Source organism: Tachysurus fulvidraco, chromosome 13 (assembly GCF_022655615.1).
Source record: "Tachysurus fulvidraco isolate hzauxx_2018 chromosome 13, HZAU_PFXX_2.0, whole genome shotgun sequence".
Classification (NCBI taxonomy): Eukaryota; Metazoa; Chordata; class Actinopteri; order Siluriformes; family Bagridae; genus Tachysurus; species Tachysurus fulvidraco.
Window position 1 is genome coordinate 18,766,603 of NC_062530.1, and position 19,018 is coordinate 18,785,620.

Here is a 19,018-nt window from a genome sequence, read left to right on the forward strand (position 1 = left end):
TTATATTTACAAAGATATAAAATAAAGGTTGAATACATTTTAAATATTCAGGCTTTAAATAAATAGTATTTTTACCTGTTGCAGCTCACTACCACTTACCATTCACTGTTATGCTTGAAAGTTCCTGTTCAATGAATTATGCATATTAAAAACGAACACTGTTCCATTTCCACATAGAAATGTATTAATTATTATTATTATTATTATTATTATTAAAGATCCAGCCAGGGCTAATTGTCATTTGAGCCGAAGACCTACCAGGGTCTCTTTTGTTTTCTTTTACTTTGTCCTTGAAAAACAAACAAAGAGGACACATTTTGACTGATTTCCAGGTAAAAAAAATAGCCTAAAATGGAAAAATCTAATGTACATTTATGATGAACCAGAATAAACAACATAGTGTAATAAATTACATTTTTTTTATGAGCCAGAAGCCAACTGACGTTTCAGGAACAATGAATTTCTCAGGAAATGTGTCTGGCATTGCACTTCTCCCGTACAGTTACAGAGCTGATCTGCAGCTCATCCTACACCAGGGTCACGTTTCCTCTCTCCTGTTAAGGTGAGTTTAGGTGTAACCAAGTCAGAAAAGCTGCATCCTCTAATAAGAGGAAAAAGGAGTAACACACACCACATCTAAGTTGATCTAAGAACCAGAATCCTGTACAGTACACCCAGTTAATAATGCTCTTGATTTGATTATATTGATTTCTTTATTCATACAATGTACACATTATAGATGGTAAAGTGCATTTCGGATTTAGAGACGGAAATAAATACAGATGTATAAAACTTTGTGTCCACACAAGTCTAAAAGTGTGTTTCTAACTAATGCTGACAGGAAAAGGAGAATAAACCAGTGGCCTACTTTCAAAAAGAAACAGCAGGTGCACACAACTTTATTATATTGCAATTATTATATTCAGGTAATCCATTCATTTATTCATTTCAAGTCACAAGTCACTAATTTTGTGGCTAAAAAAAGTCTAATGGATGCTGGAACTCTGCCAAACAACTCATTCATTCACTCGTTCAGTGTTTATCTACATTTTGATCTAGCTGTTACCTGGAATTTAATATTCAGTACAAAACATTTGCTCGATACTCTGATGCTTGTTGTGCATTTTTTCAGGATTCATATCTCATCTCTCTCACTTTCCAATCACTCTCTGATTCCATTAATCTGGTTCCGTTTAATGAGATCAGATCAATGGGTATTTAGATCAAACCAGACTGAATGTTTCCAGCAAGAAGACGACACAGTGACGTCTCAGCTACAGAAGCACAAGCGTGATGTATTGTGTATCACGTGTTAGCTCTACAAACCTAAAACACTACATTACACTTGTATATGCAACCTGCAGCACTTCACTCTCTGTGAAGAAATGTTCTGAATGTCAGACGCACAACATTCAGAGAACACTGACCACTTTCACCTGTAGCTGTCAATAATATGACTGACGATAGGGAAAAAGAAACAGAACCAATTTTATGATGGGTTTCTGTATACCAAGTGTTTGGTAACTGGACAATAAAATCTGAAAAAATAAAAAATAAAACAAAGAAATAGGAAACCATACGTTGTGCTTTTTTTTTTTTTTTTTAAATCATGCACATCAATTATAAATTACTCTTAAATAATAAAACTAATTACAGTATTTCATAAAACATTTACATGTCTTTCCCAGCTTGTGGGTTTATTTGTCCTTGATTGTACAGGAAGTCTTATTTAAGACACAGATCAGTAGCGTTAACAAACACGCACGCACACACACACACGCACGCACGCGCACGTGCGCACTCCCACTGGCCGGCTCGATAGCATGTGTCTAAAGGACACGTTCAAACAGCCAACAGAGAAAAGAAATTAAAAAATGAAGAAATAATCTGTGCTTGTGGACGATGAGCATTTTTAAAGGAATACTTCAGTGTATAAGGATATAGTATATACTTTTTTCAATCAAAATCTAGTCTGCATGAAGTGCATGTGAGATTGAGATATTCAACACCTGTAGGAAACCTGATTAGGTTTGACTGGGAAAAGCGTTGAAGGTCTAAGGGCAGTTGTTAGGGCAGTTGTTAGGGCAGGTGTTTGGGCAGGTGTTAGGACTATAAATGTTTACACTGCAAAAAATTTCCATAGATCGCTTTCACAAATTCTTTCCTAAGAGTGCTTATAAATGAACCACTACGCTTTTCCTTTCAGTGATGGAAATACACTTTTAACGAAAACTATTTAATGTTTCACATCTTATATTCAACTTGACTTAAAACCTGTGACAAAGCTTAACTAACCGAAAGAACTACCAGTTGCTGGATGAAAAACTGTGGTGCAGCATGAATAATTCTTACCGAAGAACCAAAAGTCACATACCAGTATAATCAGTGGCCTTAATGAACACTAACACTGACTTTCATATTAGAAATTTAACACTGCAACTGCTTCTCATGGTCCACGGTGTATAGTGTACAGGATTCAAGTCTTTTTAAATGTGTGAAAAGAATGAATAAGACTCATAAATAGCCTAGTTTTAAGACACAAAGAAATTTGGTCAGCAAACATGGTGGGTTTTGACACAATGTGCTTAAGAAACACAATACCAAGTTGAGTAACTTGGAGTGTACAGATTTCATAATTGTGTGCATGCCAGTATGTGGCATGTACATAATAGTGTTGAACAACTGCCCTTAAACTTAAATTCTATTGAAATCTACAGTATGTTTTTGCACTTTTCTCTGTATAGTGTAAAGTGTCTACATTCTTATTTAGGATACATGTTATGTCACAGAAGCTTTACATAGATATTAGGTTAATAAACACTGGAGTATTCCTTTAATTGACATTTAAAAATGTTTTATAAAGACAACACATGCACCAGCTTGGGTAAAACTATAGTTTGAGACCATTCAGTAGACAGTCTAATATAAAGCCCAGCTTATGTAACACTTTACTGTGGTATTGTTGTGTCTCCTTGCACATTGTAGTCTGTATGGGACACGTTTGAGCAGAGCGATTCTTCTGCTGATGTGCTGGGAATGAGGGAATGAAGAATGAGGTTGTAGACACGACGTCACGACTCCTGATGTTCTCCAGGTGCACGGACGTGAGTCGTGTTTATTGCGACTAAATTTTGTCCGTATGAGGGGGGGTATGATAATGTCTCTTCCTAGAGTACTGATGAGGCCTGAATTTCAACTCAGACTTGCCTTCAGCATGGAAGAGGCCTGGATTCACTTCACATCTTTATAAAAGAGACAGTGAGGGCATATCCATACATACAGACAGAATGCTACGATATATATACACGATGCGTAGATAATTCTACTGATGGCACACTAGAGGAACAGCACTGCCTGTATGTTCTGAAGTGTACTGCAGAGCTACTGTATACTGAGCGCATAATGTGTGGAAATGAGTGCACTCAGACATATTTGATCATGTTACCAAGCATCCTAGAGCACCGGTTCAGTTTCAAAGCACTTGTGTGTGCCATCTCTTTGGACTGCTGTGTTTCAGAGCAGCTTTAAAAGGTGAACCTCATTGTTTTTTCCTTTGCTCACAAATCAAATCCAGCATGGCTGTAATAGTGCTCATCCACATCGTGCTGTATGCTGCATGTGAGTGATTGACAGCCTTGACCTCTCCCTCTCTTTCTCTCTCTCTGGCACTGACAGCGTGCTCTCTTTCTCCACTTAAAAGCTCTCTGTGCTTGGCTCCCGGCTGCTCTCTGCGGTGTGAGTCTCTGTAGGTGGCGGGCTCGTAGCCACCTCGCCTGTCACACACACTCGGATCACTTTGAGCCAGCGCTGCTTCAGGTCCTCGCTCTCGGCAGCAAAACTGTGGACAGACTTGGACTGGGACAGACGGAAGCTGGCTGGAGGATCAGTGGGTCGGGAAGCGTCGTCTACAGTGTAACCCAGCAGCGGGATGGTGGACTGAGCCTTAACGTCCTGCATAGAGACATGAAAGAGATGATTATGAACACTACATAGGACTATACAGTCCGGTAGGGAAAATAAAGACAAATACTTTGATGTTCCTGCTAAACAAACAAACAAACAAATAGATTTTATATTTATATACTCTACTTTTTCATGAAACATCTGTTAGAATTGAGTCAGATGTTATAAATTTCTTCCTTTCTGACAAAGACCTTTCAGGCAATTAAAAAAACTAATAAATTGATTAAAAATGAAAATAAATAAAATGATTTCCTTTATTTAAAAACCATGAGAGGATACACATGCACGAACACACACACAAAATGGTGCTCGCTCTTAGAGGGAAATAATCAACAACATGTTTGAAAGATTTCGATAACATTACATCCTGAAGGGTTTTATTTTTCTTACACATGTAATGTTAATGTTGGGGAACGTCTGTAGAACAAGTTAGTTCCTGTTTTCACTTGTGTTATATAAGCTCTAGTTGTTCCCTCAAAAAGTTTCATGTCACTGAGAAACTGCAAAGCTCTCCGTCCTCCACCTGATGTCTCGTGTCAGAAAACTTAAAGGTACGGTTACTGACTCACAAAGTGCTGACACTGAACACTCAAGAGTTTACATGCATTTTTAACATCCTTTAACGCAGAATGTCCGTTGTACTACTCCCTGTAATGCACTACAGAAAGGCAGTAATAGATCTCTTACATCTAGTGCAGGTGTTACAGAAAATACTGAAGATTAATCAACACCTTGTACCAATCAAAAACAGCACTAAGGAATAAATTGGAGACTACATCAGTACCAGTATAAATACCCATACCCCATTGCTTTCAACAAGACCCTGTGTTAGAAATATTAAAATGATGTACAGACATCTTGAAACTTAATCCTGATTTATCGTCCTAAACAATAGCAGAAGTGCTTCCTAAACTATGGGTCATGTGTCAGATTTCCCTCACAACTTGTGACCAAACTGTTGTGTCAGGAAGCGTTCAACAGTCAAGCTTTTTGTGTAAAATAAGACACCGCAGCCATGTTCCACTCACCTGTGGCGCTCCGTACAGATACAGTACTAAAGCCTCCTTCTGAGGAATAACACACCAGACTTTCTGCCAGGGTTTATTCTTCTCACAGTACTGCAGGAAGCCGCACATTATACTGCTGCCTGAGAACTGTGCTGCTTCGATCTGACATGGAGAGAGAGAGAGAGAGAGAGAGAGAGAGAGAGAGAGACAGAGAGACAGAGAGAGAGACAGAGATGAGACACACACACTTCCCGTGAAAGATAACAAGCCGACCTTAAACTGAAACTAAAACGGGGGTGGGGGGAAGCAGAACAGTAAAAACCGTTGTGGTTTTCAGTGAGAGTACACACACACACACACCCCACACACAAACACCACACACAGTAGCAAACACCTCAGATGAGGGAACAATGCAGTACCTCACATATTGTGACCCTGACTGATGCAGATTATCACGTTGCTTTATCCCCACAGCTTCACTCCTTCCTACACTCAGCAGTACTCTAGTGTTGTGGATATTTCACACAAACACACAGCTAGTGTATGATTGTTTCCACCTCTCTAATCATCATGTAAGTCACTTAAAAGAAATCATTCATCAAGCCTAGTTTCCCAGAAGCATTCTCAGGTTCAAATAATATAGCTCGCTTCCCACACATGTCCAGGGTTGGGGGTTCGAGTCGCACCTCTGCCCTGTGTGTGTGCACTAATCATGTTCTCCCTGTACTTCAGGGGGTTCATGATGATTGTGTCTCCATGGTCATTGTCAACATTGTCACCTTTAGCTTGTTAAAAGTGCTATGCAAAATAAAATCAGATTGAAGTGAATGTAAGTGCACTCGTAATTTGATCTTCTGCAGCAGACTGTTGCCCCCCCCTCAAAAAAAGACAAACCGCTGCTTTAATGATTACACTGCAAACCACAACATATTAGCAAGTTCAAGTTTCTCTACTGTTTACTATTATAAAATTACCAAATATCAAGGAATATTACACCTGTTTTTAGACGTATTTTACTAATTTTAGCTGTAAAATTTCATGTACTGTTCGCAGAAATTTTTAAGCATTAATTTTTTTAGATAGAAGCAAAATTACTGCATTAAAGCAGATGTTTGGTCCTGGAAATAGTCTACAGAACCTTGTGCTTGGATTATTTTCATTTTATACTAATAAATAGTTTTACATAATAGAACAGAATAAAATAGAAGCCTTTAATTTAGCATATACAAACTTTAAAGGTTGGGGTCAGAATGCAGGGTCAGCCATGATACAGCACCCCTGGAGCAGTGAGGGTTAAGGGCCTTAATCGAGAACCCAACAGTGGCAGCTTGGCAGTGATGGAGCTTGAATCCTAATCCTCCAATCAACAACCCAGATCCTTAACCACTTGAGCCTTCACTGCCCCTATTGGATAAATTTGACTAGATTCCAAATATTAGTATTGCTGCTATGTTGTTATGTTCAGTATAAATGCTTTAGTTTAATCTCCTCACCTCCAAAATGCCTTTCTTCTTGCCCTCCTTTTCCTCACTGTCCGTATGGCCTTTTAAAATGGAGTAACAGTCTCGACACACTTTATTCATCTTATTGCCATCATACTCCAGAGGAGCCTTATTGTCTGAGCACTTCCAGCATACCACCTGTAAAAAAAATCATCAGAAAGAGCATGTCACTTCCTGCTATATGCACTGAGTAATAGTAAACATCACGAGGCTTTACGAGGGGCAAAGCTCTGTCTTGTGTTACTTACATAGCCACAGGCTCGACAGTGATGCCTCCTGCGTGTGAGAGCGTTGAAAGGCTCCCTACACTTCATACACATGGTCACCTCGTTGTCTCGAATCCAGCGTGGAGCTCGTTTTCCCAGGTCTGTTATCTAAAGGGTAGAAGCAGACACACACCAATCAATCAGCATCAATCAGCATGTGAACCGAGTCAATTCTGTCAGAATCAATGATACTCACAGACACTTCCTCTACTTCTTTAGCAGCCATTTTAAAGGTCTCATTCTTTTGGAGAAAGATCTCTATTGTTTCTTGGAATGCCTAAAAGTCACACAACAGTGCTGTCAGAGGAAGCTCCGTATGTTAAACAAAATCAGTACAAACTTCAAGTACTGATTTCAGTCACACTTTTACCTTTATCCAGTCCTCTTTATCTTGTTCAGAGCTGGAGTGAGGAAACAAACAAGTTGATCTGGGATGAGTTTAAAAGCGTCACATGATGATACAAAAAATAAAAAGGCTACAACGTTATATAAATATATAAATTGAACTAATCGGCCAATCAGGAATCTCTCCACATCGCATGACAGCTAGAGATTCAAACGCTATTGTGTTTTTCCTAAGATGCACACGTAGTCAGCTGACCGTGTCTTTTCTAACTTCTGCTAATGCAATGTAAGCGAGTTGTGTAACACACTCAGAGGGAAAGCGTTCCGCTCCCACTTCTGCATACATAAAGTTACAGATCATGATTGGCTAGTGGTGCTGTGATTAGTAGGAAGGAGAAAGAATACACCAGACATCCCTCCATCCCTGACAGCTTGTCCAGTTTTGCTCTTTTGACCACAACACTCACAAGCCCATAAATATTCATTTATTCTGATTTATATTGTATATTGTTTCCAGTTTTTCAACTCCTAAGCTACATTTGTAGATACAGATTACATAAAAATGTTCACCAGCAAATTGTATCTGCTTTGTAGATGTCATAAATGCAAATTAGCTAGAACTAGAATGTCTGTATGTGTGACTGAAACACAGCTACACTGACATGTACCTTGCCTGCAGCTCAAGGGTTCGCTCCTTCCCAGAAACCTGGAACGTATGAGGATAATCCTCATTGTACGTCTCTGCCACCTTCATCCCATCGATGCCGATCCGTGTGCGCACCGTAAACTTCTGGCCCACCAGGCTGAACTTGGGAACGCAGTAGAGCAGCATGTTGTTGAACTGGAGAGAGAGAGGACAGAGATTCGAAAGTAAGGTTCACTCAATGTTTAAGTTTTCATTCATGTATCAATGTATCATACACCAGAGCTACCTTCTCACAGAAACTTTGCTTTTCTACTTATTCATTTCATTTATCCTAGTATAATGTCCCTGTACAGGAACAGTGCCTTTTCTCTGTCTCCTCTCTCTACTGATCCAAAATTTCTTAAATTTGCCTGTAAAACCAATGACTCACTAAACCCACAAACACAATGTGAAGCTGCGTTTCAGACCACATATGACTGTGCTAAACCATCTACCATAATGACGTCTCTGAATGTGTGCATGCTCAAATATTTTAACACTGTCCACACTGTCCACAAACGATAACCTACATTATAAAACCTTTTTCCTCAAGTGGTTTGTAATAACATTTACCTACCAGAGAGGGTGAATATTCTAACTCTCACTTCTAGCAGCTTAAATGAATACTGACTCACAACATATATATCAATAGATCTCTGTCTGTCTGTCGTAAATATATTAAAAGTATAAACTGTCATCCTTCTCTAACTATTCTTTGACTATAAATTCTGCACATTGTAACTGTAAACAGCACTAGCAGCTCAAGTTCCTCACCAGAAAGAGGTATCGGTCCATAGCTGAGGTGTTCCTGGCCGCCAGTTTGAGAATATGGCCCTCTTTTATAAACTCATTGGAGGCATTCACAATGTCCTCTTCCTCCCCCAGCATCTCATATATCTCCAGCAGTTTCTTCAGATTCTCCTGTGAGGAACGACATGATGCATGGGAGCTGACAGTAATACTCAATCAGGATCGGTCCTACCAAATCTTAACACAGTCGCTACTTAAGGGATAAAAGTCGTTCTGTGTTGCTGCATGCGGAGGCAAATGGAGTTTGATAAAGTGCACTAATTTGATTATGCTGTGCACTAATTTGATTACGCACGATTGAAGTGGAGGGAAAAGAGCAAGAAGAAGGAAATACTTACAGATTTGCGAATTGCAGTGTTTGAGTGTGTGGCTGCTGTGGCAATAATCTCCAACGATTCTAAAAGAAGAAGAAGAAGAAGGAGGAGTATTTACTACATCTTGAGAAGCATTAGTTTTGTCACATATACATTACAGCACAGTGAAATTCTTTCTACGCATAACCCAAATTTGTGCTGTTGAGGTTAGAGCACAGAGTCAGCCATGATACATACACTCATGATACAAGAGCTCAACAGTGGCAGCTTGGCAGTGATGGGGCTTTAACCCTGATCCTCTAATCAACAACCCAGATCCTTAACATCTTGAGCCACCACTTCCCCATCAGAGACCATGTAAGATTTTCGCTTTATTTTCATTACTAAGTAATACAATTTTTTCCCCTTTTGACGTACATCGGATACACTCGATATGAGCCATAGTCACGTGTAGTTTTAAATTCACATTACATCACTCGGTAATGTGTGGGTTTTTTTTTAGCAACATTTGATGTCTATGGCAGAACATGGATCTAGCCACTTCTGGTTCCTAGAAAGACCACATTGAACTCAGTCAAAGTGACAGAATTGCTGATGCTGCTGGTAAAATGTAGCTGTTTTTATCCTAGTGCAAACACAGCGATCAAATATAGATCAGGTCTTGTGACTGTGTAAACCGATGGAGCAACACATTAGATCGGTTTCAGAATACTGCTGTTGTGCATCAAGGCCCACGATGCTGAGGCATTCAGAGGAAAGTGCTATCTACTGTCTTCTGCATGCATGATCTCTCACAGGTACATGATCGAGAGAGAATATGCCATATATAATTATTAAATGTTTGCTCCTCATGTGGACCGCAGGATGAACATACAGTACAGAACTCACATGATTAGCAAAGACTACAGAACCCAGAACTACTAGATTTGACAAGAGCTAACTGTCTTCAGAGGAAGACTTACTTTCTGCATCCCTCTGGTCCACGTGGTCCAGAGGAAGCTTCTTCAGATAGTCTTTGAGTAACATCTCATATCTTGGTACTCTCTGTACTGGTTCAAGCATGTGATGCTGCAGCGTCAGACTCCCACACACTTCCTGCTTCTGTACTCAGAACAGCAAACACCCAGAAAGAAAGCTGGTGAGAGGTCATGCTTTGTTCTACACTTTTAGTTTTAAACATTAGAAAACAGAATGAACAATAAAACAAAATTTGCACTTAAATCTCACCTGGATGTCTTGAATGATGGCCTTAAACTGAGGCGAGCGGTCTGTCCATTGTTTCAGCAGCTCCATGGCTTTATCGAAGTTCCTTACATATTCTGCATACATCTTGAGAAAGGGTGTAAGTTTCTGCAGAATGTCCCCGATTCGAGGCGTCATCTCCCTGTGACCAGACAAAAGTAAAGTGAAATGCAAAAAGCTCAGAGCATGGGATAGAATTATAATCAGACAGTAAAAACACATCACAACATGTCTATAGTGAGACAGTGAGCCGATCTGAAGCAAGACATCCCAAAAAACATAGGAATTGAAACCACTGTGAAGGAAATGAACAGCAGACAGATAACATGTCTGGTTGTTCTCCTGTCACTGGATACTGCATTATTTACTCAGATATCGATCAGAACTAAACAAAAATAATTTTCAGACATAGATTCTAAAAATTTCCAGTTCAAGCATAACGTTGAAAGAGGAGTTCAGTCTACTCTCTCACCATTCTCCCATGCGTTTCTCCAGGTCTGGCAGCAGAAACTGGCTGTGAAAGGTACAGATGGAGGAGATATTAGAGAAGATGTTCTTCACCACCTCCAAAGGAAACGTGCCTTTTCCTGCCTCCTCTGTCAGCTTGGAGTAAAACACCTGTGCAACAGGACCAAGGGCGAGGTTGTGTGTAAATAACACGTTATTTATTGTAGTTTTCTGCATGATAAAGCGTATGAACAAGCAGACACTAGGCAATGATGCACAATTCTGAAAAAGTTTTCTTGATGATACACAGAGTTTATGTTTAGCACATTTTAATAATCTGAACAGGAGGCGCAGTGAGAATCCGAACAGTATCTGAACTCTTCTTTGCCCAAATTTATCTGCTAAAATCAATGGCAATGAGCTGAATTTATGAGTCTTATTTAAAAATGGAAGTGATTTTATTCATATTTCCGTTTTTTTGACCCCCAACATGCAGCTACCCTCATAGCTACACTTACCTGTAATAAATTTAGTCTTGCAACGTAGGCCTTCTCTGTCTGCAGAAGCTCACTGGCGATATTGTGCAGCTTCTGTTTGTTGGTCTCCTAAAACAGCAATGGAGATCAATCAACATCTAGACCTAGAGAATGGCCGTGGTCGTAGTATGGCAGAGCTGCTCTCATTACAGCTTAGCACAGTTTAGACTGAAAGGGGCTTCTGAAAGTTTGTGGAAGGATTCAGTCGCAGTACAGTTCTACTTCTACACAAAGAAGAAGGATGTGATAGTTTCATTCATAACCTTAGACCTGTATCTGTCAGTGCTCAGTAGGCTAACGGACATCAGTGTGTTTCTTCTTCTCTCATCGATCAAAATTTGCTTCACGGCAGCTTCAGTTTTGTATACTGTAAATATATCACATGTTTTTTTACTGTCTGCTGGATCACACATACAGCTTTTACTAGTCAGATTCATTTGCATGGGTGACTTGCACAGACTTGAACGAGTACTTAATGATTATTATTATTTGCTTATTTATCTGTTCTGAATCAGTAAATAGAGGTCAATGAATAGACTGTTGTTAAAGTGAAGTGATATAACCCATAAAAAGAAGGTGCTATGTCAGGTACTACACTCGAACACAGCCAGTGACTTGCTGACATTTTGTCATAGACACGAACATGTGATGTGCTACCTTGCGCATGTTCTTAGAAAAGGATAATGACTATAGATAAAAATTCATATTCTCATTTGTGAGTATAAATCAACGCATTTAAAAGGCTAACTCAGTTTTTATGTTTTAATATGTTATAATAGCTACCATTTTAGCTGAATTTATAATCAGGTTTCCAGGCAAAATTATAGATTTACGATTCACGGTGACTAATCTAAATCCGCCATGACAGACTATTTTATCGGCTTATATTACATTCTTTAGATCTTAGAGATAGTCTTAGCTTCTGTTTCCAAACTCTTGTCCTGGACTGTCTTTATCCTACACAGTTTGAGACGTGTCATATGATTAGATAATTAGAATGCCTTGAGGGAAGGAAAACAAAAAGGTGTACAGCACAAGCTGAATTCCATCCTTCAACACGTCTACTGAGCAAGAAATATGACTGAATATTTTGCATGCTAAGGCTGTCGCAGCTGAATGGGAAACTGGACTCTAAAGGTCAAAGCCAAAGTTCAATTTCCACCATGCACAAACACACATACACACATACACACACAATACCCTGTGACTTCACTCCAGCGGTTCCTATATCACACACGCATAGTGCCATTGTTGCATTGTTGCTAGCTAAGGGCTGTAGAGAGAACTTCCTGGTGTAGAAAGACAAAGCACAGTGTTGCTCCAAGTGTAAGTGGTGCATGGGGAAATTAAACATGATCCCTTCTACTATGCCCCTGGACATAATAGAAAACACCAGCAAAAACACAGAAGTAGGAATGGCAGCACTGTCAGTACGGTCTGGACTTCTGAGTTTATAACTGGGCTCAATTAGTGATGTGTGTGTGTGAAGGTTTTTACAACTCTACAATACTGTCTAAGGGATTCAGATGAAAACTAGTGCAATAAACATGTGTACTAAATCATGGTTGCATGATTTTTCACAACATATATAGTGCAGTTACTAAAGGAGGATGAATGAACTTTGTATATGCATCATGCAGCACTGCCTTGAGCTTCAGATCAGACCTCTTCACACCCACAAGCTTTATATTTAACAGATCACCCACATGAATCCGTCTAACACCTCTAGTCTCAACCAGACACCTAGCAAGCTTTCTGTATAATAGATAAATAGTCTGCATAATGCACTAATGTCCATAGTAAATCTTCCCAATTGTAAGCTAAATACTTAAAATAAATATAAAAAAAAAAAAAAAAAAAAAAGGTTTAGTTTAGTGCCCTTATTACTGAGAGTGTACTATGTATATGGGACACAATGTGGAATTAAAACCTAGCCACCCAGGCAGGAAACGAGACTGTGGTAAAGAGGAAACAAGTATATACAGTAAAGGAGGGGCTAGTGTGGCAGAGCGATGAAGAGTGGTACACTATATGGTGGAAAGTATGTGCACCCTGACTGTCACACTTAAATGTGACCATTTCAAAAGCAAAGGTATTAAGATGGATTCGAACCTAGCTTCTTAAGTGTGTCTGTGAGGCCTTGTGTTTAATCAGTGTTCCAAATCATCCTAAAGGTGTTTAGTAGGGTTGATGTTGGGATTATATGCAGGCCAAGTGAGCTTTTCTACATCAAGCTTGGCAAACCATGCACCTCAGGGGTACCGTCATGTAGGAGCAGGTTTGAGGGGAAATCCTAATGCTACAGTGTACAAACACGTCACAGACAACTGTGTGCTTTAAGCATTGTGATGTGCTGGTCAGGTGTCCACATGCTTTTGTTCATAGTTTAGTGTAAATGAAGAACAGAAGAGAAAACGAGAATGTCCTGAAACCTGAAGTAGGATCTCAAGCATCTTGAATTACATTTGTGTAACTTCCACATAACACTGAATCCCATGTTTGGACAATTCGTATTGTATTGCCAGAACTCATCTGTACAGTAAAATCATGAGAATATAAATATCATATAATATAAAATATGAAAATAATCTAAGGCTTTATGACTGTTTTTATTTCCAAGGAGACTAATATGACATGGAAACATCTACACCATTACCCTCATTAAAATGCAAAAAATGAGGGAATGACCTTATGCCATCGCAAAGTTTTTCACACTGATGGATTCCTAATGTTAGTGTCAAGTTAACATTTTATCACTGGCCCATATTCAGACTGAACACTTCCATCTTTTCTCTTGGACACAGTGTGTGATGTACAAACAACCTATGTATTTATTATTGCGTATCTTTAACATAAAGAAAAAAGCTAGCTAGCTAGTTAGTGAACTAGCTGGCATCAAAATGATTGGAAAACATGATTTGTAAACAGAGCTCATGTGGAAAAAGAACAGTTTGTTACAGAGAAAGTCATTTAACTCAGTTCTGTGTTAACAACAACTAATCAAATTATCCATTCATGAGACTGTAATCATTTAGACATTACTGCTAGCACTCACTGCTAGTACTAGAATTCACATGAACACTGCATATGTAACTCTATCGCATTGGTGGGAAATATTATACGAGGTTAATAAGCTTCTCTAGAGGAAGAGCTGAGTGTTTCTTTCTGATGAAGGGGCTATAGTTAGCACCTGCTTGGCAACTCTGGGGAGATCACAAAGCACCAGTAGGCAAAAAGTAAAAAAATAAACAAATCATTCTCTGCTACAGCTCGGTGGACTACGCAAAACAAACCACAGCTCTCTCTCTCTCTCTCTCTCTCTCTCTCTCTCTCTCTCACACACACACACACACACAACATATTAACAATATGACATACATTTGTCCATGTTAAACATATCTAATTCACAGTGACCCATAAACACACACACACACACACACACACACACACACACACACACACACACACACACACACACACACACACACACACCTTGTGTTCCATGCCCCCGTCATCCATACTAGCATCATTCTCTGCCTCTGTTCTTTTGCTCTCATCCTCTTTCTCAGGCGTCTCGACGATGATCTGAGACACGTCCGTGACCCCGTCCAAACTTTGTTCCACCATGCCTCCATTCAGCAGCGGTTCGCCATCTGGTCTCACAGCTCCACTGTCATCACCGTTTCTGTCCATCTGAGCTAACACTCCATTGGTAGAGGGCATGTGGTCATGGCTGGTGCTGCAGCCCGGAGACTGCTCTGTAGTATCCGTTGGTTTCTGGCAACTCCTCTGTACCGTACTGCACTTATCAAGTTTGGCTGCGTGTTTCTGAGGAGAGCCGTCTCTCCTGTCTGTGTGTCTGTGTGTAAAAGAGAGAGTAGTTCGATCAATTCCTTTCTGCTAATCAGTAAACAGCTTCTTCTATTTGCAGTAATTGTGATAAGAATATTAGAGCTAGTGAGAGTCTGAGCATGTGTGTAAATGTGAGTGTCTGAGTTAAAAATACTCCACTCTAACTGAACAGACTTCCTCATGTAGGGCAGTACAGTGTGCGCGTGTATGTGTGTGTGTGTTTGCAAATGCGCATGCGGGTTTCAGCGTTAGTGGAGGATGTGAGAGCATGTAGTTCAGGGAAGGTAAAAAAATAAAAAAATAAAAAAAATAAAAAAATAAGAGGAGGATGGGAGGAACAGGCAAAGGAAAAGAGAGGATAAGTTGCAGAGATACGACCGCACCACTTCCCAAGAGATAGCCTGCTAACCTACTTCGTAGTGCCAAGATTAAACACTTAAACACACACACAAGCTCTTTTACAGAGAGATACCATGTTTTGGTAAAGTTTTTAGCAAAAACTCTCTACCCATAGACTTAGCAGTGCAGGTGGAATACAAAAATGTGAAGACATCATCCAAATTTGATTCTGTTTTCTCCAGACTCAAAAAAGAGGGCCAGAGCAGCAGAAACAGCGAGTCCACTTTAAACACACACCCCACACAAACACATCCTGCAGCCCTTCCAGCTGCTTCCCAGACTGCGGCACACCTGCAGACAGCCCTTTCCTGTACAGGGTGGATGGCAGGACCCGAGGGTGGTGCGGTTGGTGCATTACACCACACCGTGACCCTGTACAAATCCTACAATGAGCTATTTACCTAAAAAAAAATATTCTGGGTACAAAAGGTGAGATGATAAGGACCGGTTTTGGACACACATTTGAACAAGCTTTTGTTACAGAGAATAATCCAGTAACAACATGAGCCTGTCATGAAGACTCTCTCATGGGGGAGAAATCTATTAAATAAACGTCTCCTTACAGAAAGCTTCATTGCGTCAACAATGTTTTTCTTTGTTAAAACGGCAACATGATTCTTTAATACGTTTAGTATTAGGCTTTGAATAAAGAGCATTTAATATACATTTAAAAAGCTAACGTATTCAAGCACGTTTACAGCTGGAACACTTTTCAGACCCAGACACCATCTGACCAACATGATTAAAGAATTTGACAGCAATGTAGAATAATTCAAGCTTTCCTCTACATATAACTTCCAATTTAATAACTGTTGAATAACACAAAGCTAAAGAAACCCATTATTATATTCCTTTCTATGATCTTGAATGAATTCAGTTAGTTAAAGTGATTCTGCTTGAACGGCATCCTCGAGTCAGACTCCACAAACGTCTTCAAACACCCCTTTTAACCATCATCAGCTACTGCTAACACCATTACAGCACATTTTCATTGTCTGTCTCAAGGCCCTCCACGGGAACTTTTGTTCGACTCCTACACAAAATGTGGAGAGAGACAAAAAAACAAAAACGTCATTAGACCTGAGACACAAACAGGATGTACGTGTGTGTGTGTGTGTGTGTGTGTGTGTGTGTGTGTGTGTGTGTGTGTGTGTGTATTTATAGAGTAGATATCAGGATGTATGGCTTGTTGTGGGTGGCAGATAATTCAATAAGACACTGTTACTTCAGCTAGTGCCCAGCTCTGAGAAAACTGCTGTCGTGAACCAGAACTGAGGCTTTATACAGAATCCATTTCCACTTGAATTCTTTGTTCTGATAAACCAGGGTTTCTGAAACATTTAAAACAATTCACTGACCCCTTTATTTGTAAAATAAATTTCACAAAGTCCACCTGAACATAAAGCTAATATTAGCATTATTAGTTAAATGTGTATAATAAAAATGTTTCATTCCTAAACTCTCCACTGAGACAACATTAGCTCCAAGCTGACATTATTTATAGACTTTCTTTAGATAAGTTCAGATAAAACTAAATACAATAACCATAACAATGGATGAAAAACAATTCCTGAACTCCTTTTCTATGCTGTGCAGCCCGCAAACATTTGCTTTAAACATCATTATCTGTATTCTACTTGTACACGGTTATCCACCCGTGTTTCCAATAGGCTCTTAAGACTTAATATGATTTCCCAGTCACGAGACTGTCCTAGTCCGCTTCTCACACACACATGTAGCATTCTGTAGCAGTCTGACACATTTTACACGACCCCATGAGTCACTCATGACTTAAGCAACACTTAAAGCATGTGTATGTCCTACAGTCTAGAGCACTATAGCTAAATAATACACAACCCTAACCCTAACCCTAACCGTGGTATATAAAGGAGAAAATATAATTAAAAGGCGGAAAAAAACATTTGATTTCAAAGATGATTTGCTGTATTTCACCAGTAGGGTGCAGTCTAGTGTTGCTAAAGTTCCCTAACATATAAAACAGAAAAGACTTCATTGTATAAAACTAATTGTAGTATAATAATTCAGAGCAGTTCTCTCTTATTGCTCATCCGGAAACCTTTCTCTTCTCTGCATGGTTGAGAAACTAGCAGAACTATTTCTAGCAGCTGGAAGACAGCCAACTTCTACTTTTTGATTAAGTCTTCCTGTAAATCCTTGAACCATTTTTCACTTTCCATCTCACTGTTACACGATTAAGGACATGTAACGACAGTAGGAGACTCTTCTTAAATGGTGACATTGAGCTAGTGTTGAATTGTGAGGAATGGTGCTCGTTACTTATTAAAATGCTTGTGCTTGAATAAATAAAACGCAAAGACTAAATAGAGAGTAAAGATCATGGTGGATATGTGACATGCGCTGTCTTTGTCTTAACGGTGAATTAATACTCATTTGTATCCCAGTGACAAAAGCTGGCGAAGAAGAAATAGCGAAAAGGACTTGCACAAGGAATAACACACAAGGACTCCAGGTATAAAACACCAGCCTGGATGAAACGAACCTATATACTGTATATCAATGAACAAACCTATATACTGTATATCAATGAACAAACCTATATACTGTATACTGTATGGCTGAAATGTTGGCACAGACAGCTTATTATATAAAAGCTAAACAAGGGGATAAACAAATTTATAATAATATAAATAGAATAAAATAGATTGTGTTAGTTTTGTTTTCCCCCCAGACAGCTTTGTCTTTGTTATGAAAGCTCAAAAAAAGAACCAAGACAGAGGTTACCTTTTCTTTTGTATTCAAAGAACAAAAAAAAAAGGAAGAAACACGTGGTGCTAAACTAGCATCTAAAGCCAGAAGAAGAGAGCCAGAGAAAAAACTTCCCTTTTTTGTGCACAAAAACTCTAATATGATGCTAAAAGTATCATCATATTAAAATGACAATATTCCCTATTTTTTTCTTTGTTTTAGTGTTTACTAAATAAATGTGCAACGTTTTACCCTAAAAATCAGAAAATATTTATTACCAAATAAGTCACAACAGCCTTTGACTTTATTTTTTGCTGCAACAAATCCATAAAAATAAATACCACAGACACGCATAACACAGATTTCCCTCTCTGCATATCTTAGAGATATGATTTAAATGTGTATTAGTCAAGCTAATTATCAGTACCACAGAGCTTTTTATTCCTAAGCTAGCAACCGACATAACAAATTATATCCATTATTTATAGACCGTCATGTTAAAGATCAAGTTAGTGAAGTTAGAACATCGCCAAAATATAAATCAAGTGATAACTATAAAGGAGTCAACCCACTGGCCACTTTATTAGGAACACACGCACGTTCATTCATGCGATCATCCCGTCAGCTGCCACGTGACTGTCTGTCTGGATGAAGGAGCAGGAACATAAGTGGCCAGTGAGTGTATACCAACTTTGATGATGATGAAACAAAATACAAAATCACAGACTTATTGCTTAAGAGCGTTTTTTTTTAGAAAGACTATGCTGGAGGATATGAAAAAGCAACTGCAAAGTATCAGAAAGTGCTCAGCGTTAACATCAAGCGCTTAAATCATTGTTTATCTAACAGCTTGCCAGAAGCAGCAAAAATACCAGGATGAACCCAAGCAGAGAAGCCTGTAGGTGTCCTATTGTCTTCCCCTT

The 19,018-nt window shown here is 39.1% G+C and overlaps 1 protein-coding gene across 9 annotated transcripts in view; it reads right to left on the minus strand.

The window, feature by feature from the left end:
- Positions 1-694: 694 nt before the first annotated feature.
- The window catches only part of fgd4a (FYVE, RhoGEF and PH domain containing 4a), a 54,869-nt gene continuing 36,545 nt past the window's right edge, over positions 695-19,018 (minus strand). For all 9 annotated transcript variants that reach the window (XM_047822737.1, XM_027161496.2, XM_047822733.1 and 6 more), the window contains 14 exons: positions 14,610-14,976; positions 11,100-11,186; positions 10,607-10,752; positions 10,120-10,276; positions 9,855-9,993; positions 8,917-8,975; positions 8,543-8,689; positions 7,752-7,924; positions 7,109-7,139; positions 6,935-7,015; positions 6,721-6,846; positions 6,464-6,610; positions 4,992-5,132; positions 695-3,951 (listed from right to left, as the gene is read on the minus strand). In XM_047822737.1, the coding sequence (XP_047678693.1) occupies positions 3,694-3,951; positions 4,992-5,132; positions 6,464-6,610; positions 6,721-6,846; positions 6,935-7,015; positions 7,109-7,139; positions 7,752-7,924; positions 8,543-8,689; positions 8,917-8,975; positions 9,855-9,993; positions 10,120-10,276; positions 10,607-10,752; positions 11,100-11,186; positions 14,610-14,976 (2,059 nt within the window). In that variant the 3' untranslated portion in view covers positions 695-3,693. The remainder of the gene's footprint in view (positions 3,952-4,991; positions 5,133-6,463; positions 6,611-6,720; positions 6,847-6,934; positions 7,016-7,108; positions 7,140-7,751; positions 7,925-8,542; positions 8,690-8,916; positions 8,976-9,854; positions 9,994-10,119; positions 10,277-10,606; positions 10,753-11,099; positions 11,187-14,609; positions 14,977-19,018) is intronic.